The 27,024-nt window shown below is 40.1% G+C and overlaps 2 protein-coding genes and 1 long non-coding RNA gene across 5 annotated transcripts in view; 1 reads left to right on the forward strand and 2 right to left on the reverse strand.

Moving 5' to 3' along the window:
- Positions 1-103: 103 nt before the first annotated feature.
- On the reverse strand, positions 104-9,764 carry ice2 (interactor of little elongator complex ELL subunit 2). Of its 2 annotated transcripts, XM_042410683.1 has the most exons (16): positions 9,598-9,764; positions 7,547-7,648; positions 7,053-7,410; positions 6,848-6,967; positions 6,627-6,761; positions 6,315-6,431; positions 5,851-6,010; positions 5,028-5,209; positions 4,094-4,922; positions 3,835-4,007; positions 3,585-3,714; positions 2,311-2,395; positions 2,006-2,056; positions 1,136-1,379; positions 472-568; positions 104-362 (listed from the first exon to the last, which is right to left on the reverse strand). In XM_042410683.1, the coding sequence occupies exons 1-16, from the start codon at positions 9,609-9,611 to the stop codon at positions 328-330; spliced, it is 2,832 nt and encodes a 943-aa protein (XP_042266617.1). In that variant the 5' UTR covers positions 9,612-9,764; the 3' UTR covers positions 104-327. The 2 variants fall into 2 exon arrangements, with proteins under 2 accessions (XP_042266617.1, XP_042266616.1); XM_042410682.1 differs by having other exon boundaries at positions 104-568.
- On the forward strand, positions 9,281-21,585 carry LOC121896731. Its single transcript, XR_006096096.1, has 3 exons — positions 9,281-9,359; positions 18,072-18,152; positions 21,501-21,585. It is a non-coding gene; the product is annotated as an uncharacterized LOC121896731 (long non-coding RNA).
- Positions 13,035-27,024, reverse strand: part of roraa (RAR-related orphan receptor A, paralog a) — a 191,912-nt gene continuing 177,922 nt past the window's right edge. For both annotated transcript variants that reach the window (XM_042410684.1, XM_042410685.1), the window contains 9 exons: positions 25,761-25,846; positions 24,149-24,290; positions 21,497-21,892; positions 20,744-20,865; positions 20,506-20,638; positions 19,433-19,540; positions 18,357-18,467; positions 18,033-18,145; positions 13,035-17,623 (listed from right to left, as the gene is read on the reverse strand). In XM_042410684.1, the coding sequence (XP_042266618.1) occupies positions 17,459-17,623; positions 18,033-18,145; positions 18,357-18,467; positions 19,433-19,540; positions 20,506-20,638; positions 20,744-20,865; positions 21,497-21,892; positions 24,149-24,290; positions 25,761-25,846 (1,376 nt within the window). In that variant the 3' untranslated portion in view covers positions 13,035-17,458. The remainder of the gene's footprint in view (positions 17,624-18,032; positions 18,146-18,356; positions 18,468-19,432; positions 19,541-20,505; positions 20,639-20,743; positions 20,866-21,496; positions 21,893-24,148; positions 24,291-25,760; positions 25,847-27,024) is intronic.

Here is a 27,024-nt window from a genome sequence, read left to right on the forward strand (position 1 = left end):
AGAAGATTTGCAAGGAGATGTCTCATCCTTCCTTTACACAGTCCAGACAATAAACAGTTATAAACAACTTATGCATTACAGACAGTAACCACACACCCATGGCAACACTTTAACAGTTTATTGTCGCTCTGATTTACAAAACATTACAAATTATACAAGAAATTTCACTGAACAAAATAGAAAAATATAGATAGAAAGTATACATTCTGTACTGTAAACATGCTTTAGCATTCACATTTATGTTTAAGGTCACAATGTACCTCTTGTATGAAATCTTTAACATTGTCAGTGGTCTCCTTTCCTTTCCTCTCCTCTCCTCTCCTCTCCTCAGCAACAAAGATCTAGCTCCTCTTCTGACTTACCTAACCCATGATATGAAATGACATGATATTAAATGCTATAATACGGTATTTTAAATTGATTTCTGAACGAGCTTCTTAATATACTTGTTACGCTTGGCTGAACGTTTACTTTGTTTTTTCTTCTTCTTGTTTCTTCCTGCATTCAAGTTTTTGTTTGACTGCCCGGCTCCATGGTTGTTAGACTGTGATGTCCCATCTTTTGGTGTCTGATGGGATAAAGGAAAGTAAAAAGGTTAAATCTTTCCATAATTGGGACTGAATTCAAGTTACAACATACAATATATTATACCCTAAAAAAATGTACTAACATCACTAACATCAGTCACAAATGTTGACAATCCACATGCCTGGTTGAAAACATATTTTTGAACACATTATTTTCTTTGTTGTCTGACAAGTTAAAAGATGTGATTACATCTTTACTGTGTGGAATTTTAGACAGGCATCCATTGAATGTCTCAGAGTCTACACCAATAAGCCCTGCTTAGCTGTTGCTGATACTGCTATGCCTTCTTTTGTCACAGTTGTTGGTTTTGGAATTGTGCAGGCAAACTATGCAGTAGTTCAGCCAGTCTGATAAGAAATGACCCAGGTCTTTGCACTCACCTTAGTGAGAGACTGCATTTAATTTACCTTGGCTTTTAGGTAATCCGTGTGTGTGTGTGCGGAAGAAAAGGTGTGGACTTCTTAAACATCAACCAATAAACACTTTCTAACAGTTCCTACAGCACTTTAATGGTGCCATTGATCAACACAATAAACCATGTACACACCTTTAGGAAGGGTCTTGGTGGGAAGGTGCAGGGGACACGGCTGTGTTTCTGGTGGAAGGGCAGCACCACAGCTGGATCAACAGGGATCCAGGGCACAAGCCCAGAGGCTGGGGGCTGGGGGACAGTGCTGTGGACCTGCTGCAGATTGTATAACCCCCGACTTACTTTCCCATTAACTGCTTTTAATAAGGTCACAAATGGTTCCCTTGCCTTGTGTGCAATCAGGTACTGTCCTTCTTCTAACCTACAAAACCAAGTAAATGAGGGTGTGTTAAAGACAAAGCCCACACACTAAAACATGTAGTAGCATCCTGAGTGACTTGTCTCCTGTGACTGGTATGTATGTGAACATTGCCTAAAGAAAGCAGAAGGTGAAACATCTTTTGTATGTCATTGAGTAATCAATTGTGTAACTCCAACAAAAATATGAAGGCAGAGTAACGTCATATTTTCAGCCTGAGGCTATCAGACCTCACAAAAATTTCACCATCTTAAACAGAGCCTGCCAATAGATGTGCACAGACAGTTCATCTGCAGCTGTTGTCCAACTAATAATAAGATTTAAGAAAAAGACCCAACCCTTCTCAACTTTTGCTGGGTACAATTAATCCATTTGTTTATACATGCATGAGCTTTTACAGAAGCTTTTATGAGCTTTTACACAATTAATGCAGAACATAGTGTGCTCACATTTGGACCAACAAATGAAAACCTGTGGCACTGAATCACCATTTAACTGTGTACAGTCTTAACAACATAATACATATGTAACAAAAAAGGGAGGAAAATAAGGGAGGGGAAGCTAAGCACTAAAAACCTACGAAGAAAACTTTGTTGTCTTTAAAACGGCACATGTCCTCAACAACTTACCCAGTTAGTTTTTTCAGTAGGTGGTGCAGTATATTCAGTGACTTAGACGGCCTGTGGAGAGATATCACCAAGTTACAATCTCACCACTTTGGTAAGGATCTAGATTTCAACACTGATTCTGAAGACAAAACCAAATGTGATGATAGCAACTAATGACAAAAATAGATGCCTCAGCTTTCTCCTGGTTTTACTGATAAACAGGCTGGATTTCGTAATTAAATCTTCTGAATCTTAAGTTACATAATCATACAGGGGTGATTAGGTTAATCATATCATCCACACACATCTGTTCTAACAGCACTCACTTGAACCCACAAGAGATGTTCTGTTTCCAGTCGTCAGGCAGCTTTCTTAGCTGAGCTACTTTTGAAGTGTGTGCATTGATGTGAGCTACAGAGACAGAAGGGGAGGGTGAGAGATACACTAAGAAAAAGAACAAGAACTAATGAGCACAGACATCAAGAGCTTCACTTCATCATCAGTGCCATTGCTAGTGCTTACAAAGGAATTAGTCTGTGATGATTTGCCAGCGTTGTTACAAGCTTGAGTGGGTGGTAAGAAATGCTTGTTGGTCCTGTCTCCTTTCTTGCCTCTCACTCCAGTTTGAAATGCCTACTTATTTCAACAATGAATTCCTTCAATCACAGGCTTTTTTAGAGCCTGCAGCCTCTGTCATAAATACACAATTGTGGAATGCCACATGATAAACCACATGACGAACCATGAACCACTAAGCAAAGAAGGAAGTCTGTTATCAGCTGTGTTTGTCGCATAATGCCATGAAGTGGGAGATATTGTTCATATAGGTTGAATGTTATCACTGTTATCTTCCAACAACGATTCGTTCTCTTCTCTTATACAACTGTTGGCAACCTAAGACACTTATCCTTCCATTATACTGAAGATCTGCCACTCTTATCTGAAACATTCTCTTTCAAAAACCTGAGCTTTTTGGCAGTGCCACTCAGCAATAAAGTTGAATACAGGGAACCAGTACACAAGCCTGCACTGACAGTAATGCTCTTAATCCTGCACAGTGCCTTTTTTGCTTTACATTTGACATGAAAATGATGATCAATATTATGCTGTGTAGATGATTGCTGGGAATGTACACTCATTAAAACACCTACACATATCAAAGAGTGGAGTCTTTCTCTGAATCTTAAGCTACAGGTAAGCAGCACATTTAAGTCGATAATACGCATTAAGGGAATTTAATTAAAGCTAAAAAACAGTATTTAGCTGAACTCTGCACACTGCCCTCAGTGTGATTCCCCACAACTAAATGTGGCTGTAGTTATGGCAACAAAGTAAACATAATCAGTACACAGTCAGCGCAGGATGGTGAGTCATCTGCAGACTATTCCATTGGTTTGTGTGGGAGGATCCGCCTTGCCCACTCTACCGAATGCAGTGAAGGAAGGAGAAGAGAAAAAGCCACATAAATACTACTTTGAAAAAAATGAGAGGCTAAGGGGGTATTCCATACCCCATTTAAACAGAAAAGAAACATTTCGGCCTTGATTTTAACTGTAGTTAGAAGAAACAGGATTGCAGGTAACAGTCATAAAAGTTTTACCTATGTAGGAAACAGTACTGGAGTGGAGTGCTGTTTCTGTCCACAGCTGGCAAGCCTCACTACTGCTTAGACACTCAACACCATAACTCAACTGGTACTCCAGCTTCGGCAAGACATGCACTGGCACATACTGTTGAGGCAGAAAAACAAACAACAGAAATAAGGCTATTGCATAGACTTGTTTTACCTTTTAGTACCCAAAATTTAAATAATGAAATTCTGTAGGATGTGAATGGCCTAACAGGTATACCTTGTTGCTCTGGCTGCTGACTACTTTTCTGCTATGGGTCAGTGAGACAGAGCTGCGCACCATGAGCAGCAAATCTTGCAGACTGTAGATCTTGTAGAGCAGGTTACCCTTCTCTGGAGCCTTGTAGTCTTGTTCATCCTCTGCACCAGCCTGCAGGTCCTTTGATAGTATTTCTGTGGTGAGGGGGTATGCACTGTATGTTAATTTAGTGCATAGATCCAACTTAAATCCACAGATTGAAAATTTGTTTGACACTAACTTTTATGCTCTGTAGTATGGACCACTTGTGCAGATCCATGAAGAGGAGCAGCACAGGTCTCTTCATCCCGGTTCTGGTTTCTCTCTAAATACGAGGACACACAGGGCTTAACTAAGGACGCTGGATGGGAGTGAACTGAGGGTCCCATACTTTTGGTTGGTGAGTTGGTCTCCTGGGATATAGTTGAGCATTTGGATTTGTCATTGGCAGAGTTGAACATGGCTGTCTGCATGCGCAGGATCTCACCCAGTTGATCGTCAGCCACTTTTGCTCTTTTGGATTGTCGCTGCCTTGTAAATTTTTGAGGGGATGGTGATAATGAATTTACAGAGGCAGGGGTAGGAGGGGGGACCGCAGAGCATGGTGTGGGCTTAGGTTTATGTTGAGTTGTGGGTGTGGCAGCTGCAGACAAAGGATCATCAATGACTAACCTCTCATCATCTGAGTCTCCAGTAACTGTTTGGTTTTCATCACTTTCCTGAATAGAGCCTTGTCTCAGCTGTTCAGTCACTGCAGCATTTGCCTCACTCACATGCGGCTGAGTCATCTCCTCTGTTATGGGGCAATCATTATCTGTCAATGAGGCACTCATTTCTTGTGAACTACTGCTGCTGTTTACAAGATGCTCACTGGACCTTTTGGTCTTACTTAAAGGCGATGGACCTGTAACTTTTTCACTTTTAACACATGCATCCTGTTCTTTCTGCATCTTCTGCACCTTGGAAGTTTTAAGGGGTGTTTTTTCTCCAAATGTCTCCAAGTCAGTGAGGTCCACCTCAAAGTCAAGACCACTGTTTTCAAAAGACACAAAATTTCTCTGCGACTTCTCCTGTTTTAGAAACAGATAACAAAGAATTATTGATCAGATAAAATAAGACTACATATATGATACAGTACCACGTGTATGACAAGGTCTACTTGTGTGTCAACATACCGGTGAGGGTTGCTGCTCATTCACAGGAAGCTCTGTCATTAAATGGAATACATTTTTTCTACCATTCTTCTTGATGGAGAGCTTCAAACTCTCTTCATGGAAAACATGACTCCTCTCTCTCACTGTCATTTCAGTCTTCAGTAGGGGTGAGTCTATGTACACAGTCTTCTTCTGACTACTGCCTGTTAAATAAGATATACAGGATGAAATAAAGGACTATGCGAAACTGTGCCACCATGAGGCCATTCAGAGTTAATATACACTGTGATTTAAGCACATGATTAAAAGCACCATTTTCGAACTGAAACATGTCATTGCCAAGTAGAATTCCACAGTGAGCAAGCTAAAACCACATGGGAACATTTTTTGTTGTTGCTTTCTAAATAATCCCTTATTGAGAAGAACTATAAGCAGACAGTAACATTAAACTCATACTGTATGTTTCTGTGTTCATTAACATCACTGTGCACACAGTGCTATTTCTGTTATTCTGTGTGACTATATCTGGGATCACCATCTAACCTGGCACATCTTTGGTGCATTTAAACATGTTTTCTGTAAGGGAGGGATGTATTCTCTATATTCAGAAAATGAGGATTTCAGTTCATACACAGGTTACATAAGATAAGATAGGATGATTGTTTGGGGGAATTTTTGCCATGATGTAATAGTTCAAATGGTGAACACAGAAAGAAAAGAGAAAAAAGAGAGAGGGGAACAGAGATGTATTTCATTTTTACCCAGTGGAAGCAAATGCTAGATTACCCCTAATTACACTAACTTCCATCATGACAACCTGAAAGCTCCAATTACAATGCTATACCTTTTCCAGGATTTAATTTGACCTGAACAGGCAGTTCCCATTGCTCTCCAAAGTCAGGGCCATGGTTGTCTAGCAGTCTGACCAAGGCATCTCGAGTCAGACACACGTGAGGCTCATAACGGGCACACAGCTTCTCAGCATTACTGTCACTGCTGATTGTCTGTAGCGAAAAACAAGACAAGTTTATTTTGCTACAACATCAGTCAAACAAATATAAGTAACTACAAACTGTCTTCAATTAACTGGACTTTGACATTACTGTGTGTGACCTAGCATCCTTCAGAAATTCAATTAGTCCTGGTTTTGCTGAGCAAGACTTGAACACCCTCTGGTGTCTTTTGTGAAAACTGCAAGAGCTGAAATTAAGTTACAATAGACCTGCGGACATGAATCCCATTCTAGCAGTAAAACATCTTTGTGACTTACTTTATTGGAGTAATTAAAAAAGCGAGACAATTGCTTACAGCGTGCATGTCCTTAGCTTTTTTAGCTGGAGGATTCTCTGATGAAACACTCTGATAATCCGATGCAAGTTGTGCGTCAGCAGGCACTATCTTGTGGTCTGTAATATCCACATTGCCCTGGAGAAATAAAGGGTGCAAATATGGAAATAAAGAAAGTGAACCAACACAAAAAGACTGCAATTCAACACTTAAGGTTGAATATAAAAATGGACAATGGCATTTATGAACAACCAAAGCGTATGGAGTGGTAATCCTACATGACTGGGACTGGAACAACCCCTGTGTGATAGTAGCACTTCAAAAGCACATTACCATGATTAGTAGCTGTTTTTCAAAGGTCAGAGTGAGCCCTGAGTTGAATGTTCCCCCTGTCAAACTGGTCATCTCATGAATCTGGTAAAGCTGAGGAAATGCCTTAATGCACTCCAAACAGCACTTGAAGAGATCCTGAGAAAACAAATTGAGGGTCTATGTTTCAATACTTATAAACACACATCACAGAGAACTGATGACAGGTGCAATCTTGATAGTACCTCTGAATATTGCATAGCTCCTTGTGATATGAAGCTGTAGTCGTCAGCACATATTCTGGACACATCTTGCAAATACCTCATGAACTGCATCACTTCATTGTTTACTCGTTCCTTTAAGCTCTGGAAAATTTGTAGATTGTTTGAGTAAATCAATACAACAAGGACCGGCAGGATTAAAATACCATTAAGGAGAGAATGCTCGCACCTGTGGAGGTTCCCTTGTTGTCTTACTCTTCAAAATGCCAAGATACATCTTCTGCTCTTTGCTGGACAGGCAGGACATACATGGGTAGGGCAGTCTGGGTTCAGGATAAGCAGCATCTGCCTCATTCTTTACCTGCTTTAGCTCAACTTTTGTTTTTTTGGTATCCTTACAGTCTTCTGCACCTTCTGCAGCATTGTCTGCAAACAAACCATCACTATCATAGCTATCCCAACAGGACTCTTCCTTGCCGATGCAACTGTCATCTTCAAACTCCGCAGATTCTTCTGTGGTAGGAAAGCAGGAGGCTTTTGCAGCCCCAGCATCATGCTCCTGTATAATGTTGGCATTCTCTACAGGGCTTGGGTAAGAAGACAAAAATAACAAATGAGGGGAGAAGAACATGTCAGATGAACACTCACTAGTTAGCCTTTCAATAACATGGTAAAAGTACATCTGAATTGAGGTATTCATTTTATGTGTATTTATTAGCATACCCTTGGAGAAAGGCCCACAACTCTCTGACACTAGGTGCAAGGGAGTATTTGTCATAGTGATCTCGGGTAAAGAATGGAGCTTCAGGGACTGGGGGATCCTCCCTTAAATTAAAAGAAAAAGGATAAAGGATAAAAGGATAAAAAGATATATTAGAGATATTAGAGGTCCTATGTTGTACCCAAACATGTGTGAGTTATTTCTGCACTCCTTTGCTTCTGTACTGCGACAGACATTAAATTAATTTCAACATGCAAGATACAAGAAGTTAATAAGGTTCTCCAACCTGCTGTTGTAGGGTAGTGTACACATTAAATTACATTTGCTCTATGTAATAGATGACTCAGAAATAAGGGCACTCTTTTCTGTTTTCAAATATTACCAATACTGAGTTAAAGTCTTTGTAAAAGCAAGGAGTTTGACACAAAAGCCGAAACTTCATTTCAATTGTTCACTGTGAAAAAATTCCAAAGTTCCATTTGTTATTTCTCTGTTTCATCTTGACTCAGCCTAAAAAACTGTTTTGCTAATTAACTAATAATCTTTAACTGAGAGCTACTGGCCATGACAGTAGAAAGAGCACCTCAAAATTGAAACATCTGAGCTATTACAGCATTAACATTTGCAATGACAATTATCTAATATTACATTTTCCAGGATACATTGGAATACCACGTAATAGTATTAATATCATCTAACAGTATGAATTATATTATATTGTATTACAACATATATGTGCACACATGGCATAACATTTATTTTACACTGGATGAGCGTCCAACAAGCAACAGCCTTGGGTGGCAGGCACATACTATAAGTGGCAATATTTAGTGCTAAAATGAGTGACGGCTGGTTAATAATACATAATGTAAAATTACCAAACAGTCGCTTGAAAATGCTATGATTGGATTTTTGTTGTTTTTTGTGTCGTTTCATTTGAAATTACTTAAAAAAAATCAAATCAGTTTGAATCAGCAACACACTAACACTTTACTTGTATAGATAGTGAAACTTAAATATGTCCTGCATGCTATAGTTTCTTCCTAATTTTTCAAATTGCAAATCTTTTCACTTAAATTACATGTTTGTGATTCGTTGTAATGCCTGTATGTACAATTATATTTTGTACAAAAATATGCGAGTATAACTCTGTTTGAAGTAATGTTACTATTAAATTGACCTTACAGCTAGGTAGCATGACTCATTTAAACGTTTTCATATACAGTAGTTGTCCTAACACAACCTAGTCGACTTTTAATTACCCGAAAGTATCGGACCATGCGGTAATTATTACGTTTGTTAGTGTCACCATGGTAACGCTACACAGTACCAATCAAGTAGAATACACAACTTACAACTTCCTGTTTCAACCTACAAAATGCAAGCTAACATTAACGTTATTATAACGTCGGTGTGGCGGCACATGACGTAAAATAAACAGGATAATGGGATAACCTTAGCGTCCTGAGACAAATGTACATCTTTTAATGTTTAATGCTGGACAAATAGCAAATTACCACCCTGTAAAGGAGCAGAATAAAACCGCATTGTCCAACAGACTCGTTCACATTTATCGTTGTCAACATTAACAGTAATTTAACGTTATTGTTACGTTACTCCATGGGATATTTATATGGCTTAACACTTGCTTAAAAACGATATGAAACTGTTCAAAACACAACGCTAAACATTTATTTAATTGTTTGAACAGTCAACGTCGTGTTTATTTCCTGCCTCGTTGAAATAGCTTGACCGTCAGCACACGTTTGAGGTTGGCTACTCTAACGTTAATGCAGTACTTCTCTCGTTTATCCGGTACGTACTCAAGTTTCAAATATAATGAATAAGAGCTACATAATAGTAATACAATGGTAATAAGAGGCGTCCAGTAAACTAGTGCGGTTTACCGGACACAACTCTAACGTTAGGTTGGCATAGCTAGCGGTCAGTCTGTCATCATGACACAACACTCGGTATAGCCACGTTAGTTGAATTGTCACAAAATACATCACTATGATAGTCTGTAAAAGTTCACATTGAAAATATTACTTACCATACCAGCTCCATTATTGTCACTGTCTTATGGGCCGCAGGAATGACAACAGTTAAAGCTAGCTAACTACTGTATATATGTCAGTTGTTAGCCTGAGATTGCTAACAAACGTTTGACAGGCGACATTCTTCTTCTGGTGAAATAATGTTGGCATAAAGCGCTTTTGGCACATTGCTGCCCCCTTCTGGATATTAACTGTAGTCGATTTGTATTCTGTCTGCTTATGTACTGTATATTTGAATATGTATGAAGAAATAAACATTCAACAAGTCCATAACATCGATCCCTCAAATGTCTTTTTGAAATATTTCAGTATGCCCAAAGATATGGAGGTCCTCTATCCAGCAAAAGGCTGAATATAAAAATACTGTGTTCTCATAACTGCAATAAACTCTCTTATTGCATTAGCCTTCCTGTGGCTGAAGGCATTGACATCAATCCTTGCTCATATCTGTTGCAGTCATTCCCATTATTTCCCTTACATAGACTGGAACCCAGTTAAGACAATCTACTACATTCCTGTTTTTTAAATTATGGCTTCAAATTATTCCAATTCCTGTCCTTCATTCAACTCTGTGGGTCTATGAAGTCTGAGTAAGTCTGCAGATGTGATTCCCAGCCCCATTCAGATGCTTCCCAACCAGACCTACCTTCTTGCATTTTCCAACCTTAATGACACTCATATCCACATCTGGCTTGGGTATTAACCACATGGTACATGCACTTTGCTTAGTTGAGTTCTATTAAAGAGATACTTGGGGAAAAGGGTTTAGAAAATACAGAACTATTACCAAGAATTTACCAAGTTTAGGTCATGAATTGACATATTTTAATTAGAGTTGTACCTTGTACCCAAGGTATTTTAGTCTGTATTAAAATTTCTGAAATACTGACTGACAATAAAGTTGTCATATGGCTTAACGGTTTTGCAGATTATATTTTTGAGAAAGGTTAAAAAAAATGGTCATAGATTGAACCCAAGTTTAATTTTCAGTTGCAGAGATGCAAGTATTCAACAGATTTAATGACATTATTTGTTCATATAATTTGGAGATGTTTTCAGTGGAGTGAGGCAAACACTTGTAATAAAATAGAGAAGAAATTATATGTTTGAAATTATTGCAGATCAAAATATGCAGTTTGATTAATTTTATTAAAAAAGAAGTGAGAGAAAGAGAGAGAGAGAGCAGACAACTGAGACAGATAAACAGTCAGGAAATAAAAGCCCATTACAAGCGGTAAATTTTATTATGGGATAACAGCACATAAAGCACATCTAAAATCGATGTGTCCAATGCACTTTTAATAAAGGTAATATTAAAGGTACAGTTTCTAAGTACAATATAACAACATTCATATTAGAATGAAAAGTATTTAAAAGACAACATTAAATTTCTTATTTTTCTTTACAGCTGTATTTACAAAATGAATCAAAATACTTATTTTCATATTTAAGAATCAGACAAGAAGGAGCAAAACTACGTTTGTGAATAGACTACCTGCTAAAGAGAGTTCAAAAGAGCTGGATAAAAAGGTACATGATCATCTGTCCCCATTTTAACATCAGTAGCAAACATGTGACTTAGAAATTTGTGACAACCACACACTAGTTTCGGCTTTCCCATAATTTGTACTGCTTTTGCATGGAAAAAGAATCAACCCCTGCTCCACCCACCCTTCATATTACGTTACCCCAACCGACTGAGCGCACATTGAACACAGAACATTAAAGAAATCCAGATGTGTTGTATGCCTCTTACAAACACACACAAATATTTGATATACAATGCATTAGTAAATCTTCTGTTCTCAGTGAAATAAAAAAGCTGATATAAAACAGACAGAACATGAAGAAATGTGGATTGCCTGTTAGGTTTTGCCTAATTGAGAAAAAAAAACCCAAATGTGCAGGAGAACTTTTCTGTAATATTATCTGCGAGCATTTATTTGACCATATGAGATCAACATGAAAGAAACTTCCCAGTTTCTCAAACAAGTGAGGGGTGACATGTACACTCTAAACGGACTGTCTATACATCGAAACCCTTTAACGTTGCATATCAACGAAAATGATCAACAACACATAAAGAAACAATCCGAAAAAACATTTGAAGCATGTGAGAATTCATCCTCATGTACAAAATACATTATCACTTCAGTACACATTTGGAAAACCACAAAAAAAGACAATCAAAACCATGTATGCATCCTGTTACACCGAGAGGCACTCAGTGTGATACGTTGTGTATTATTGCAAGCATATTCTTACTGATATTTGCTACAGAGTGGAGAGAAAAGGTCAACTTTGTCCTCAAATGGCAATCCTTTCATGTACATTTTGTAACACTTAACGTGGTGCAGGAGGTTTATGCCACTGGTCTGAAGAAACCACTGTTTCAGGATAGTCTAAAATGGGGAATAACAAAAGCATACTGAGGCTCTGTTTAATCCAAGCACCACTTCCCTGCATCAGGTGAGGAACTATGCAGACACAAAAGAGGTAAATATTTAGTATCTTAAAGCCTGACAAACTACATCCTCAGTGAGTGGTTTTTACAATCAGACAAAGAAAAAAAAACACAACACTGCTGTTTCAGTTTGAATATTATCATTTTTCCCACAAACCAGTAAAGCAACCTTAAATAGCTTGTTAATTAGCAGATACTAGCTTTGCAATAAGTCAGAAGGAAATAAGTGCCTTATCCCAAGACCAAGCACACTGATACAGGTGCTGGCTGGGTAATTTTACCACTATCATTTTCATTATTATTATTATTTATTGAGTCCTAATATCAATAATACATTAATATGCAATGAAATGAATTGACTAATAGGGTGGCCAGGCTTAGTAATTAATACTTTGTTCACAAAATTAACTTACCTAGCACCACACATCAGGGCAACACAAAATAAATGTCAGCACACCCTATGTCTATCAAACTAATCCTAAAGGAGGGAAGCAAACTAGAAACAGAGTTATCGTACAATATGGTGTAATTGATAAACAGATAAATATTTTCATTGGGTAGGCCTTAGTAGCAGTATTTTCCTCTTACCTATACAGACAGAAGTTACAAAGCTACCTTTATACATGTGATCAATAATAACATTAAATATGGTGAATAAACAGCCGAGAATGAGGGAGAGAGAAAGAGTGAGAAAATAAGATATACAGCATACAGGCCATGTCAAGTTCTTAGTTCTCCACCTGGGAACAGAACTGGTCAAATATACAGATGAAACATAAAAACATCCACAAAAAATCGACACAAAATAAACCAAAAAGTGATAAATAAGAGGTGTATTTACATGCAGATGTTCAAAGACTATATGCACAAAAAAAAAAAAAAAAAAAAAATCAAAAATAATACAAAGACATATATTATTGCTTGACATTCGATTATGGCTAAAAGTTGCTTTTCATTTTTTTTAAACTATATTCTTAAACATATTTTTAATCATAAATCCTTATCAGCTGTGCTTTGGAAAATGAGTTCTGTTAAAATGTGACAACTGACTCATAATTCTGGGTAACACACCGGCGCTCCAGCACAACTTTAAGCGTGACATAACACTGATCTTCACAATTTATGGCCAGGAACACTCATTTACACAATTTACAGCCCGGAATTCACTTCAGTTCACGTCAGGTTCAGATGTGTCTGCGCTGTCCGAACTGATAGAGCGAAGCATGTTTTTCACTGTGAAGCTGGTTCAATGTTGCCTCACAGCACTCTGCAGACCTATGAATTGTTGAAGGCATTATGTCATGCTTTTAAAACCTACACCTATTATGGATGGATCAAGCTCGGCGATTTCCAAAACACTTTTCTTTTTTCTTTTTTTTAAAGTCCAAAATAATATCAAGACCTCCTCATCCACATAACCCTGTTCCTTTGTAATTATTAAAGCCTTGTCTGGGGTTTTTATTTATTCACACACTGTGAGAACAAACACATACGCACACACATACACACTATTGCTTTTTACAAACAGACAACAGAGCAGAGACAGAAGGACCAGTACATTTTACTGAATACTATACACTGATTGAATAGCACACTTAGCATCAATCCCTTACTTAAATCGGGATATCTCAAGTGAGAATATACAGAAGGACATCACTTTACAGGCCTGTGTATAGGCGCAGTTTATAGTTAGACACAAGTATTCATGTGTTTGATGACCATTTTCTGCTATCCTGCCAATATCACAACCATACCAGTACATAAGGTGATGAACACAGAGTGATGGGGATTTATTACTTTTTGTTCTAGACTGAGAATAAAAGTTATAAGTTTGCTGTATGATCGAAGTCAATTCAAAAAGGGTGATGACTGCACTGTAGAGACCCGTAATTGTAACACAAGGCATATTGCTTGTTTTATATTGTAGAACACATTACAAGCCACTCAACCATTTAGACTTGGTTAAAAACAAAATTAAACAATTCATTTTATGAGAGAATAACTGTTTTGGTGGTAGACCTTATAGCTGAATTGTTTTATGTAATCATCAAGCAAAATTATAACAGCTTAAGAAAACTGAATTTTTTTTTTTTTTACAAGATACAAACCAAATGTTTTGCAAATAAATAACAGGAAATCAGCCAAGTCTCAGTCTCTTCATTATTTTTTTTGGAACAGTAAGTGCTGTAACTGCATGGTCAGTGTGCCATGTCACCTCCTCTTATCAATTTCAAGAGGTTTGAAAGACCTCATAAATTCAGAAAAAGAGCAAATCCACATGCTCTGCATTACTGTCCAAATGAAAGCGAGCTGCTTCTTCGGTCTACCTGTTACCTCCCTGAGCGTTCATACCTCATCCTCTTTGCTGCTCTTGCCGGGCCACTGGGCCTCTCAACCTGGATTGTCTAGCAGTGTTCCAGACTGGGTTTTCTTTTGCTGGGAGACTGAGGTTTACTCGTCGTAGAGGGCTTGTGCATATCCAAATAGTATTGGATCATAACAGAGATTATTACTTAGGTACAGCATAACTACTACAACCGAAACACAACAGATTTAGTATTGCATAAGAATATTTGGTTTCTCTAACAAAGAGGGTTATCATTTTAAAGACCCTGATGACACCGTTTTTGAACCAAAACAGATTTTTGTGTGACAGGAATTATGCTGTGTGCTGATAAAAACTTGTGGTTTTGTAAAAGTGATGGGGTTTATTGTTTGTTTGTTTGTTTTTTTACAAATGAGATTTTCTTGAACTTGACCATAGGGGCACAGTGGTCTTTGAGTGGCTGAAAGCCCCCTTTAGGACATCAATCATGTAAAGAAATTGAACAACTCAGTGATGAATCTTATGTTAATGTTAATCTCAACCACTCCTCATGGAACATCCCTGAACAAAAACATAAACTAAACCTAATGAGTACAAACAAAATATCCTCTCAAACTGAAAGCGCAAAAAAAAAACTTCCCTGAGGGGTGACAGCACAAGGCATTAACGCCTTGTACAAATTGCACGGCAGAGGAATGATAGTATGCAAACAGAAAGAAAAAAAAAAAAACACAAACAACTGGATTCTATGTCATGGTTGGTGACAGATGTGTTAACATGCTCTGTTGGGTTTCTAAAGGGATATCATTTTTTTTTTCTCTTTTCTTTTTTTTTTTCCTCTTTTCTTTTTTAAAAGATATTTCTAGAAGCCGCTACTGAGATTGCTGGAATGTCTTAGGAATCCATTCTACATTATAGACGAGTAGACTGGAAAGCGGAAGCAACGACTACTGTTTGGCACATCCAGGGTTTTTTCTACCACTTTACTACCACACTGACAAGAAAGACACACTCAACAAAACAGAAGCACAACAACAAAGCATTCTGAAAATAGCACTTGTCCTACCATTTTTATGTTTCTCCCCTAATCATACAAACAACAGCTAGTCTAATTATTGCGGGAATATAGTTAAGTGCTACCTGACATCTTTTTCTCTCCCTCTTTCTCTTTCATGAGTTTATTAACCAAAACATGTTACAAAAATAGAAGCTTTACTACCAGACAAGGCTTTGAATATTCACTTTCCCTTTATTGTTTCTTCTGTGTCCTGTTGTGGCGTTGCTGGGCTGAGAGTGTGGTGAGAAGGCAGGTAAAGTCACTCAAAAACAACAACAAAAAACACTCCAAACCTTTTAAAGGAGGCTCGTGAATGTGTTTTAAGGTTAGACCTTGTACTGTATCTTTGTCATTAGGCAGTTAACTTGCTTGCTGTTTCTTTATCTTCCACTAGATGGAACAATTGGATTACAGTCAATGTGTGATCTTGGCTTGGATCATGGCTTGGATAATGTTTTGTTTTCTTGTAGTCTTCTTTACATAATATACAAAGGTTTTCATAGTACAAATTTGTACCAAATATCTTGAAAATAATGGCAAAGAATACATTTTTTTTTAATGTGGTACTCATCTAGTATTTTAAAAAATATCCCTAACATAACAAAAATCAAGAAAGCCATGAGACAGTAACATCACTACAAGCTTTGTCGTCGGCTGTTATTGTATGTGTGCGTACTCGCTTAAAAGGAGTATCAGAGCTACATTTTGTCAGGTGTCATTACTGGCGGTTGTTGAGGTAACAGGTGATATGAGTGTCTCTAACCTGCCTTCTAATCCATACCTCTTTGTTCACCAGCGAGCAGCAACGCCAGCCATCCTAACAGACAGCCCTTACACTTCCAGACCAGTATCATCTACAGCTCCCAGGACTAGCCTCTGTGACCATGGTTCAACTTGTATTTCTTGTGCACATGCAACACATCACTAGGTTAATATACAAGTCTTAAATTAAAGAAAGGTGTAAATAAAAGTGCCTTATCAATTCAACAATTAAGAATGGTCTAACTACTAATATCATACATGTTATTTAAAATAGATTCTATAAACATTACTTTTTTCTGTATAGTAAGTACTTATGACCATATACCCTGTAGTACATTATAAAACAGGTGGAATGGACCCTTTTCATTGTGTTGGTGCCCTGTGCTTCTCCAGGGCACCTGTCCAGAGAAGGATTAATAGCAGATGGCCTTACATGATTTCACTATGCAACAATGGTGGATGGAGTCTTTGACAGCTAAAATCATTGCGTTTTCATTAGAATTACCAGAATTCTATGTTTCTTTTTTTTTTTAAACGATTGTCCATAGAGAGGTGCCGATTGCATCACCATGCTGACGGACCCTCCCTCAAAGTCGCTGTGAGTTTTCATTCCAAGCACTGCGTCCAAAAGATACAACTGAACACAAGAGAAAAAAGCGGCTGAACTTGACCAACATTTGCGCATCTGCTTTTTATTTCAGTTTGGGAATATAGTGTTTAAATGTGAGAACGCTGTGACTGTTCTGAATAAGAAAATGCTTAAAACTGTTTTTCAGGAGTGTCATCTCAAAAATAATACTGATGTAGACTTATGTCGTCATGGAATAAGTCGTCAGATATTTTAACTTCAAAAGTGGCTTGTTAACTGTTTTCCAGTCAAATGCACAGATAAATCACAATAATGGCGATGCAAATACCGGTGAAAATGAATGAATGGATGAAATCGATCATGAGTTCCATGTTAGAAATGCGCATAAGAAGGTCAAGTTCAACCAGACAGAAATTATTTGTCCCTATCTCCTCTTCGTGTCCCATGGGGTGTTGGGTGCCACAAGTCTTCCAAAGAGAACTAAATTCAATAAAGTAAACCTTGAGAATCAACTCCCCAAGCCCTCCCCTCCAATGTAAAAGAAGAAGTTGAACAGCGTGCCATCTGTCCGCTCTGGTTTGTGCAGGGCACCAATAAAGTGTCTCAGATTCCTCCTCCACATTCCCCTACGGTGGGCACACTGGCACCTGGCAGGGCTGCTACCCGTCAACGGGCATGGACTGCTCAAAGTCTGATCCGAACAGCTCCTTGTATAAGGGGGGGAAGTGGGCACGCACAATGTCTGGGTATATTGCTTTGAAAGCTGTAAGCTTTTCTGTATGCCTACTGCACAGCGCTCGCAGTGTCGACACTTTGCATATCAACTGTGGAGAGAGAGGAGACAGGCTGTTTAGATTCACAGGGAGGCATGGACATGGAGCAATGGTAGTGAAAAACATTCCTCCCTACAGTGTATTTCCTCTCACACAGGGGTAAACAGACTTGTAAATATTGAGACAAGCGCTCAGGCACGAGAAAAACTTGACATTTTATATTATGGAGCTGGTAAAATTGATAAATTGCCACTTCTAATAAAAAAAGCCATTTCATGTACAATTATGGATGCTTCACTTGAAATATGTGTTACTTTAATCTAATGCACTGACAATGGCTGATATCCTGTGGATAAAGATCCTAAACAGTGGGAGATTACACTGCTACAAGGGTAAAGCATGCTTAGCAGACAGCCCCTTTCAGGGATAATGGATGAGTGTGTACTGCATCACACTGTACCTTTGTAAGTATACCATCCTCTCTGTGGTTCTTCTGCAGGACGTGCTGGAGAGCCAGTTGGATCTTCTGCTGGAGTTTCTCTACCTTCACCTTCTCCTGGAGCCAGGATCGGTCTGGAAAGTAAATTATCACAACCCTTTGTTATTGCACAAACACAAGAAGTCATCCTAACAGTGCAACTTAGGTCATGTGAAAAGTAATAACGCAGTAGATACTAATTTTAGTAAAGTATTAATGGGTAAAGAAAACAACAGGGCAAAAGTTCCTTGACATGGTGAATGTGTGTCTGCCTTTTTTTCCCATTGCACTGTGAGTGACACCTACCAGCAGACATCAACACAAAGGCGGAGAACAGGGCGATCTCATCCTCAGACAGGTGCATAGAACACAAGTTTTTCCCAAACTCGAAGACGGAGCTGATCAAGTCGTCACAGCCTGCCACAGCAAAGGACAGAGAGAGAGGGCTTAGGATGAGGAAGACCAAAGAACAACACTCACTCTTGATCTTTATTGGGAGAGAGGCACACAGGGAGGGGAGAGGAACGGGAAGGAATGAAAAAGAACGGCATGCTGACAGCACATGGGAACGTCTTAAGCAGAACAGGCAATGCTTTTACTGAGTTTTGCCTCCCAGACGAGTCACGTTTGGCAGATCGGTGGTGTTATGCAAGCCAAAATGAGGTCACTATTGAGGCTTTTAGTTAAATCAATTATCGGGCATAGAGAGAGACAGGCGGATGCCACCGCAGCTCGGGAAGCCCATCACTCTGCCTCCCCCGCTGCGGACCCCTCTGTACAGAATACACAGGACACTGGGACTCACAGACATGCTCACTCATATACTCACACAAACTGGGAGTTACAGAGAATGGTAAACTTACACCAAGAAACAGAATTCAGCATTTCTACTTCCACTATGGGACACATTTGCATTTTTTTTTTTTTTTACCTCAGAAGGCACATGGAAATGCAAGAAAATCCATGGCGGAAAGCTTAGTAATGTCATGGCAGTCAAACACGAATGCTATTTGAGCTATCTGAAATGTTTTATGTCAGACTATCAATGATAGTTTTGATAGCGCTCTCCCTAAAGACACTCCGCCTGGCTTTATTTATTCCACAGTTACAGGAGCCATATGCAGCAGAGCCTTACTAACATCTCTGTTCTACCATAAATAACCGTTGCAGAGACAGCAATGCCAGGTGAGGCAGGGATGAGTGCCCAGTGTTTGCTTCCAGGCCTTCAGCATTGTGTAGAACAGAACAGCCTACTCTAATTTTGGCTATTACACCAAGGAAAGGAGTAAGACACTGTAAGAAGAAACACACACAAGGTAACACAAATACACACATGCACACAGCCGCTCACGCACATGCACACCTACACCCACTCCGCTTACCTAATGACTTGAACACATCAGGTCCGGCATACTTTCCATCAAAATAGACTGTGTTGTTTTGTGAGTCAAAGGCACGGCACATTCTGACAAACACAACTTCCAAAGAGCCTGTGGAGACAGACAGGAACAAGATGCTGAATCTGAGCTTTGTTCCTTCTTTTTCCCTAGCAGTTACACATCAGTCAGGGATGCAAAACACATGATTGTGCTTTGTGCTATTCTTCTACAATATGAGTAACACAACCACTTTGAAATAAAGAAAACTGCCATCAGTGGAAAAAAAAGACCTCTGCAGATGATAATATCATAGACAGAAGGCTATTCTTCCATAATGACATGCCAGATAAAATTTGTGCTTCATTCAGTCGTGACGGTGCTTATTCATTCAACCTTTATTTAGCAAGATAGGTAGGGAATTTATTCTATCCTGCAATTTGTAGCACTCTGTGGGAGTGGATAAGAGGATCAAGTAAATGTAACAGAAGCCATTACTGCCTCTAAGGGAGATGCTACTGTTTTAAAATGTCATGTCTGACAAGGGATCTCAGTCTTTATTTCATAATTCATATTGGCTGTGCTAATGTAAATAGTACCGTGGGAAAGACCCAGGAGAGGTGTTTGTTTGCTGCATGTATGATATGTGAGTATGTGTGAGCTTGAGCATCTGTATTTATACATAGGTGCACAGAGCAGAGCTATAGCTGCGTTTAATATTCTGTAACTATGTTTACGTGAGAGCAGTTGTCAGGGAAAGGAGAGGGAAATGGCAGCCGTCATGATAGGTATTATCTGAGCTCAGGAACACATTGCTTATCTAATGCTGTGTCCATCCCTGCTATGTACGTAATGAACAGAGGAAAATAGAGAGCGACAGAGACAGAGAGGAAACAGGCAGGGAGGGGTCTCATCTCTGTGACACTGTCTGTGCGTGTGAAGAAGAGGGCTTTGTGCAGTCAGGTCAGCTACGCCCTTGTGGCAATGCCAGAGGGGGGTGGTGGTGGTGGTGGTGGTGGTGGTAGTGGTGGTGGTGGGTGAGTTTGACGGCAGCAAGCCATGTTGACAGGCTGTCATACCTGCTTTCAGCAGCACTATCTGATCGTTCTGACACAGCTCCATGAAGCCATCGATGCGCTTGGCGAACTCCACCACATACTGAATGGCCTCTGTTATTTTGATAGCACACAGCTGCCACATGACTTCCCTGGGCTAAGAAGAGATAGGACAGAGAATGGGTTATCTGCTTTAAAACAATGGATTTGATTAATGTAACTGCTGTAGAGGCCAACAAAGGCCAAGTTGCAGTTGAGCTACCTTGCTCTGGTAGCTCTCCACCTCCTCCTGCAGAAAGGCCTGCCAGGTCATCTGCTGCAGCTCCTCCCTCAGGTACTGACATGTCTCCATGTGTGACTTGGAGATGTTCTGGGCCAGGTGCTCTGAAATACAACCATCATCACAAACTCAGAAGATCATAGTTGAGATCTGAATGTTACTCACAAGGCAATGTGAAAGTGAAGACCTCACTGATGAAATATGCCACAGGAAAAGAAGATTTATTTACTGAGCTTTCAAGAAGGAGGAGAGGCGGATACGCGTGGGCTTTTTTGACTGGGAAAAGGCTTGTTGACATTTTCTTTTACTGCCTCCAGGAAGCTCATAGCTTAAGGTTGAGGCAAAGCCAATCTAGTTATGACACAAATGCATGGAGAGGAGGAGGGGCGCCACGTTACTCACTGAAACAAAGGTCACATTTTCTCTGAGAGAAATATTGAGTATAAGAATTTAAATGGTTTTGAAAACACATCTGTTAAAAGGAGTTCCTAGGCACAGGGGAGCCTAAAAAAATGATTTCCCCAGACGCCTGCCCTGCTGGATCCTGATTGGCCCTAATTAATGGAAACTAATTACAAAAAAGAGGCTCTTTTAATGAGTGTTGGAGATGAGTCTCCAACCTCCTGCTATTTTAAGCAACCTTTGTGTCGTTTGCCCCACGGTTGAGTTGTTCTCCCCCTCCTCCATTTTTCTGTCTCTCCACTTGTCTCCCCCTGTCTCTCTCCTGCTCCTTACCTAGTTCAGCCATGGACACGGTGGGGGAGGTTTCTCCGTTGGTGAAGGAGCAGTAAGGGAAGAAGCCAGAGCCAGGGGCAAAGTCGCAGATGGGCTCCGGCTTGATGCCGTTGATGTCCAGGCCTGACTGGTCAGGAGATGGCTGGATGTCCAGGTAGAAGCTGCTGACTGCCGAGTCTGGTTTGCTGCCATCAGGGGTGTGACCATCCATGTAGCCACTGAGGTCATCATGGAGCTCTGTGAGGCCATTGGCTGAGAGGCCATAGCTAGGTGTGAGCGGCTCCGCCTCCCCGGGCTGTTGTTGGTGGTCACGCTGCTGCTGCTGCAGTCGGTGCTTCTGGACCTCAGCATAGAGGCTGTCTCGCTGCTTCTTCGACATGCGGCCAAACTTCACCGCTGCAATTAGCAGGACAAAACATGCATGAAACTTCAGTGAAACAACATAAACATTTAGCAGATTTCATGTCGTATGATGTCTTTCCATACGTGGCATCTAGAAGCCTTTCTGCATAAGGAAAATAGGTTGCTAACAACATAACTTGTATGTATTCAAAATAATATGAAAGCCTTAGGTAATAAGTGTATAAACTGTTTATGAAATTATACGTTCTTTCATGCAATCTCCATTTTACCAAGATATGTTCTGAAACAAATAGACTTACTAAAATACTGTCTAGAATAAACTGTATTTTTTTCATTCTAATATAGCAGTCTCTCTGCACCCTATGTTCCAAGATACTGACACTCATATCTAGAAAATGTCAAATATGAGGTCATTTGTCAATTTGTGCTCTCCTCTGACACAGTAACACATCACTAATCTATGTTGAAGTCGTACTATATATTTCAATTAGACCAATAGATTCCTGCTACTGGTGACATATCCATTATACTGATGTACAGTACTATAGAGTGAAATACTCTTTTAACAGATAACACTGATAACAAAAAAGCAAATCTCCATATTTCAAGTAGAATCATTAACAACATAGATGATTACAAAATGAACAGCTTCATAAATAAAGAGGCAGGGACCAACAGCTTAGTAGCCACTCCAACATGAAACAGGCTAAGTCACCGCCTCCTGTTTCAAGGTTTCCAGACTAAACAGTGGTGCTGAGAATGAGACTCCTTGGCCGGAGTTCTAGGGGCCTGGCAGTATGTCAGCCGGTCACAGTGTGTGTGCATGTGTGTGTGTTTGTCTACGCACAGTGGAAAGTGAGTGGAGCGACACAGAGGAGAGTGCGGGCAGATGGGCTCGGGTGTGTTGAGTGAAGGCAAGAGTCACCTTCGTCTGTCCTGATTGTGCTTGTATGTGGACATGTGAGAAAAGTGTGTGTCTATGCAAAGGCACACATAAGAGCTAATGCACTTCTGTGTTTGTTACATTCATGAATATTTATGCATGTGTGTAAATGAATTTAAGCAAAGTATAGTGCATTAAGATCTGCCAGATGTTCAGGTTTCCACTTGTCTGTGTGCATTCCTGTGTGCTTGTGTTGGACGAAAACCTGATTACAAGTTCCATCATAGCTATGCTCCGTTCTGATAGAATCTCTTTAGCCCAGCCCAGTCTGGACCAGCCTGGCACAGCAGGAGCCCTCCAGCACACATTTCCACCTGTGTGCTCCCATTACTGCATCTCAGCTGCAGCAGAACTAATGACAACCTCTAACAATCTCCTATTTCATCAAATTTAGTTTCTATCACAGCAACAAATTAGGCCCACAGACAAAGCGCTCACCTGCTCCTGGCTGACAATGAACATAGAGTGACGTCTTAGCATGTGTTCATGTCAAGATTTCCATGCTAAGACGTCACTCTATGTTCATTGTCAGCCAGGAGCAGGTGAGAGCTTTGTCTGTGGGCCTGATTTGTTGTGTCCCTTTGAGAATATTGGCATTCATGATGTCTTTGTGTGCTTTCTTTGTCTTTCTACCAAGATGCCAATGCACAGAACCACATCATTATAAAACCACGAATAAACAACCAAGGGATAGTAATGATAAAGAAAAAATAGCATCTGTGTTAATGGCACCTGAAAAGCTGTGAGTTAAGCTGTTGCAATACAGTAACTTTTTTTTTTTCTCTTTTGTGTAATATACCTCAGGCTCATCATTTTTTTTCTGATTTTCTCAGATGTCCAGAAGTTGTGTTTCCTGTGGCTCGGACCATTTTAGTCTACTGTAAACAGTACTTCCTGTAGCAATAAGACCAGCTCAGAAAATGTGATCATAAAAAGTAAAGAGTAAAATGAGTACATAAAATGCATATTAGCAAGTAAAAAATGTTAAACTATAAAATTAAGATTTGTTTATGATTGATTCAAAAAAACTTTCAAAATAAATAGATACATTCCTGGATTGTTTAAAAAAAATAATATAATGAGCACTAAATGTACACTATTAATAGAGTATAAAATGGCAATTTGACATTTAGTTTCCTATGAGGACATTTTTTCCTCTCTTAACCACCATCACAGGGAGGCCAGAGTCCACCACAGCATCCCTGGAGCACTGGCTCAAAGGCACTTCAGCAGAGCAGATGCTTGCCCACACAGGGGCTTGAACCTGGGCTCTTCACCTCTCTTTATTCACTGTGCCACCCAGCTGTATCCGCCCACCAATATCTCCTCTTCCATCGAGTACCTACCATCTCGTGACATGCCCACTGCCAGGCACTTCTGCAGCCGGCAGTGCTGGCAGCGGTTGCGGCTGGTACGGTCGATCAGGCAGTTCTTCTGACGGGGGCAGGAGTAGGCTGCATTGCTCTGCTGACTCCTCCTGAAGAAGCCCTGCACAGGAAAAGGGCATGGAAACAACTCAGGTTACAGGATGAACCACTATGGGTGGAAAATGTTCTGTGACTGAAGGATCGATTCATGTCTTTATAGTGTTTCTGTGCTGATAAAATTCGTCACTGATTGATTGTGATTTACTCTATTCCTTCTGGAGATATTTTTAATTTTATTGTTGCCAAACAGATTAAATAACAACACTGCCGTGATGGTATTTTCCAGGCTGTTACACTGTAGTGTCTGGCATTCAAAGAGCGCTGTATTTCACCAGTGTGTACAGCATGAGGGTGGTGTGTTTGGGTAGGAATGATAACAGTGGATGGTATTTTTCTTCAGTGGGGTTATTAGTGTTGATTAACACAGCACTGGCATGTGCAGTGCTAAAGGATTGCGAATGCACACCGACTGGATTCCTCATCCTTTGACTTAATGAATTGATTCCAGCACATCATTAACATGCCCCACTCTACTGCTCCATACACATATGTCTTAATTAGCTGCTCATTGGCTGTTTAATTACAAGAAAACAGCTGACAGCTGCCAAGTTGCTTTATAATGGAAGCCATTATGGAAACAGGCTATAACTGCCAGTGACAAGCAGCACTCTTTAATAATGCTATGATTTATGGTCCAAACTTTTGTACTCGCACATATCATTAAAGGCCTCTCTGCCTGGACTAATTAGCAATCATTAAAGATAGATTTCAGCAGTTTATTCTTTAGTGTTTTGTTCCTTCCAGCTCCTGTGTGAGGGAGAGGAGCGCTGGGAAGAACAGCTGAAAGGAACCTCTCTCTCTCTCTCTCTCCTTCATACACACACACACACACACACACACACACACACACACACACACACGAGCAAACAGCAAAGGTGCAGGCTGGCTGAGGAATGCTAATGATGTGCCTGGTGACAAGCACGGGGACAAGAATACACTCTAAGCACAAAATTCCCCTCACTGTGAATGGCTGGTGCATTTGAAACAGTACAAAAGGCGGCTTCAATGGAAGCAACACACTGTAGCAAACAGCCAACAATCTGCTATAATTCAAAGCACTCTCCTTTTGATCATTTTATTTCAAGAAGAGCAGGCTGCAGCAAAAGCAAAAAAAAGCAAAAAAAAAAAAAAACAGTGAAAAGACATGTCCCTGGAAGGGAAAGGCAGAGCAAGGCAGAGGAATGACTCTGTCCTACTAATTGTGGTTTTCTGTGATGTCCTCTGTGGTGCTTGACCACTTTAATGATCATGTTTTGTGTGTTTACACTTCGCAGTCCCTCTCAAAATCTTCGTAAAACTTCAGCAACATTTTCAAACGTTTTTCCTAGCAAGCAACTTTCTTTACTTCCTCAATTTCTCAATTCTCAGCTCTGCCAGCCCCCCACATACACACTCACACACACACACTCACACACACACACTCGCGCACCACTTCCCATGACACAAACAGATTCGGTCTCTTGATGCTTACCTTACAGCCTTCACATGTTATCACACCGTAATGGATGCCTGATGATTTGTCTCCACAGATCTTGCAGGGAATTATTTCGATTTGAGCTGCGGAGAAGAAAAGAAAATGAAAGAAAAAAAAAAAAATCAACATTTTGCTGTCACAAGTCACTGTACAACACCCTCACCATGGATCCATGTTGGTACATGAAAGAGCAATGTGCTTAAAAACATCTCATCCGTTGGCTTTTGAATCCTCACTTCCACAGAGCATTAGCTGAATATTTACAGAGTTATGAGTGTGTGTATTAGCGCGTATGTGTGTGTGAAAGGGAAGGAGGCCATTTTAAGTCCTCACAAGCAGCCAATGTAAACATGGTGTCAATTTGCATCCTAAACACAACTTACATAACGAAAAGCCCAGCTACCCACAAAGCTTAACACACCAGAGTAGCACTAATACTAGCCTTGTGCAATGACAAAGGCCCATTTAGCCACATGAGGAGATGTATTCCCTGTTGGAAAACTTTACTTCATGAAGCCTCTTAAACTTCAAAAACCATAAAAACCTCAGGAGTAAATCCACTGCGGCCACAAAGAATCATAACATGCCACTGTGCTGGATGCAGCCTTGGCAGTGACTGTGTGTGTGTGTGCGCGTCTGTATACGCTCTAGAGAAAGTGTTCAGTGGGGGCTCGGCTGTTGACAGGCCTGTGATTCAGTCGCCATAGAGGACAAAAGCGCGGAGAGGACAGGCCTCATCCATCGTTGGCCTTCTCTTCAGGAGCAGACCACAGGCCAACACAACACAACACAACAGACAGAACACACAGACATCAGAGGCACAGAACTCCCAGCCCGTCCCGCAGCTCTCAGCTTTATCACTGCAGCCACTGATGCTACATCCCTCTTCACCTCCACCTCCCCCTGTCTTCCTCTCTCTCTCTCTCTCTCTCCCTCCAGAGATCTCTATCTCACAGCCCTCCTCCACATCTCCAACATCTCAGTCCCGCCATCCCAACAGTGCAGTGCAGCGCCAGACGAACTCCGCTATCTGATCTAAATCGAGGAAAGATCACCGCGGGATATTTTCTCACGATGTAATGTTTTCTCCAACCAGCCATGCAGCCAACCAATCAGAGTACAAGCAGCTATTGCAACACAAGTCTATACCAATTAGGGGAGGAATATTATGATTTTGTGCTTAATAAGATGCAATAAAAATGATAGTGATTAAGAAGTGGTAGTTCACTATGTCATAGTGTTACATCAGCCTCTCCCCTCC

This window comes from Thunnus maccoyii, chromosome 5, assembly GCF_910596095.1.
Source record: "Thunnus maccoyii chromosome 5, fThuMac1.1, whole genome shotgun sequence".
Classification (NCBI taxonomy): domain Eukaryota; kingdom Metazoa; phylum Chordata; class Actinopteri; order Scombriformes; family Scombridae; genus Thunnus; species Thunnus maccoyii.

Excerpts from the sequence above, each read along its gene's own strand:
- ice2 (XM_042410682.1), bottom strand. Across the intron at positions 6,432-6,626 it reads AAAAACAGCTACTAATCATG|GGCAATGTGGATATTACAGA; the intron begins GTAATGTGCTTT and ends TTATTTCTCCAG. Across the intron at positions 4,008-4,093 it reads CCATACTACAGAGCATAAAA|AAATACTATCAAAGGACCTG; the intron begins GTTAGTGTCAAA and ends CCCTCACCACAG.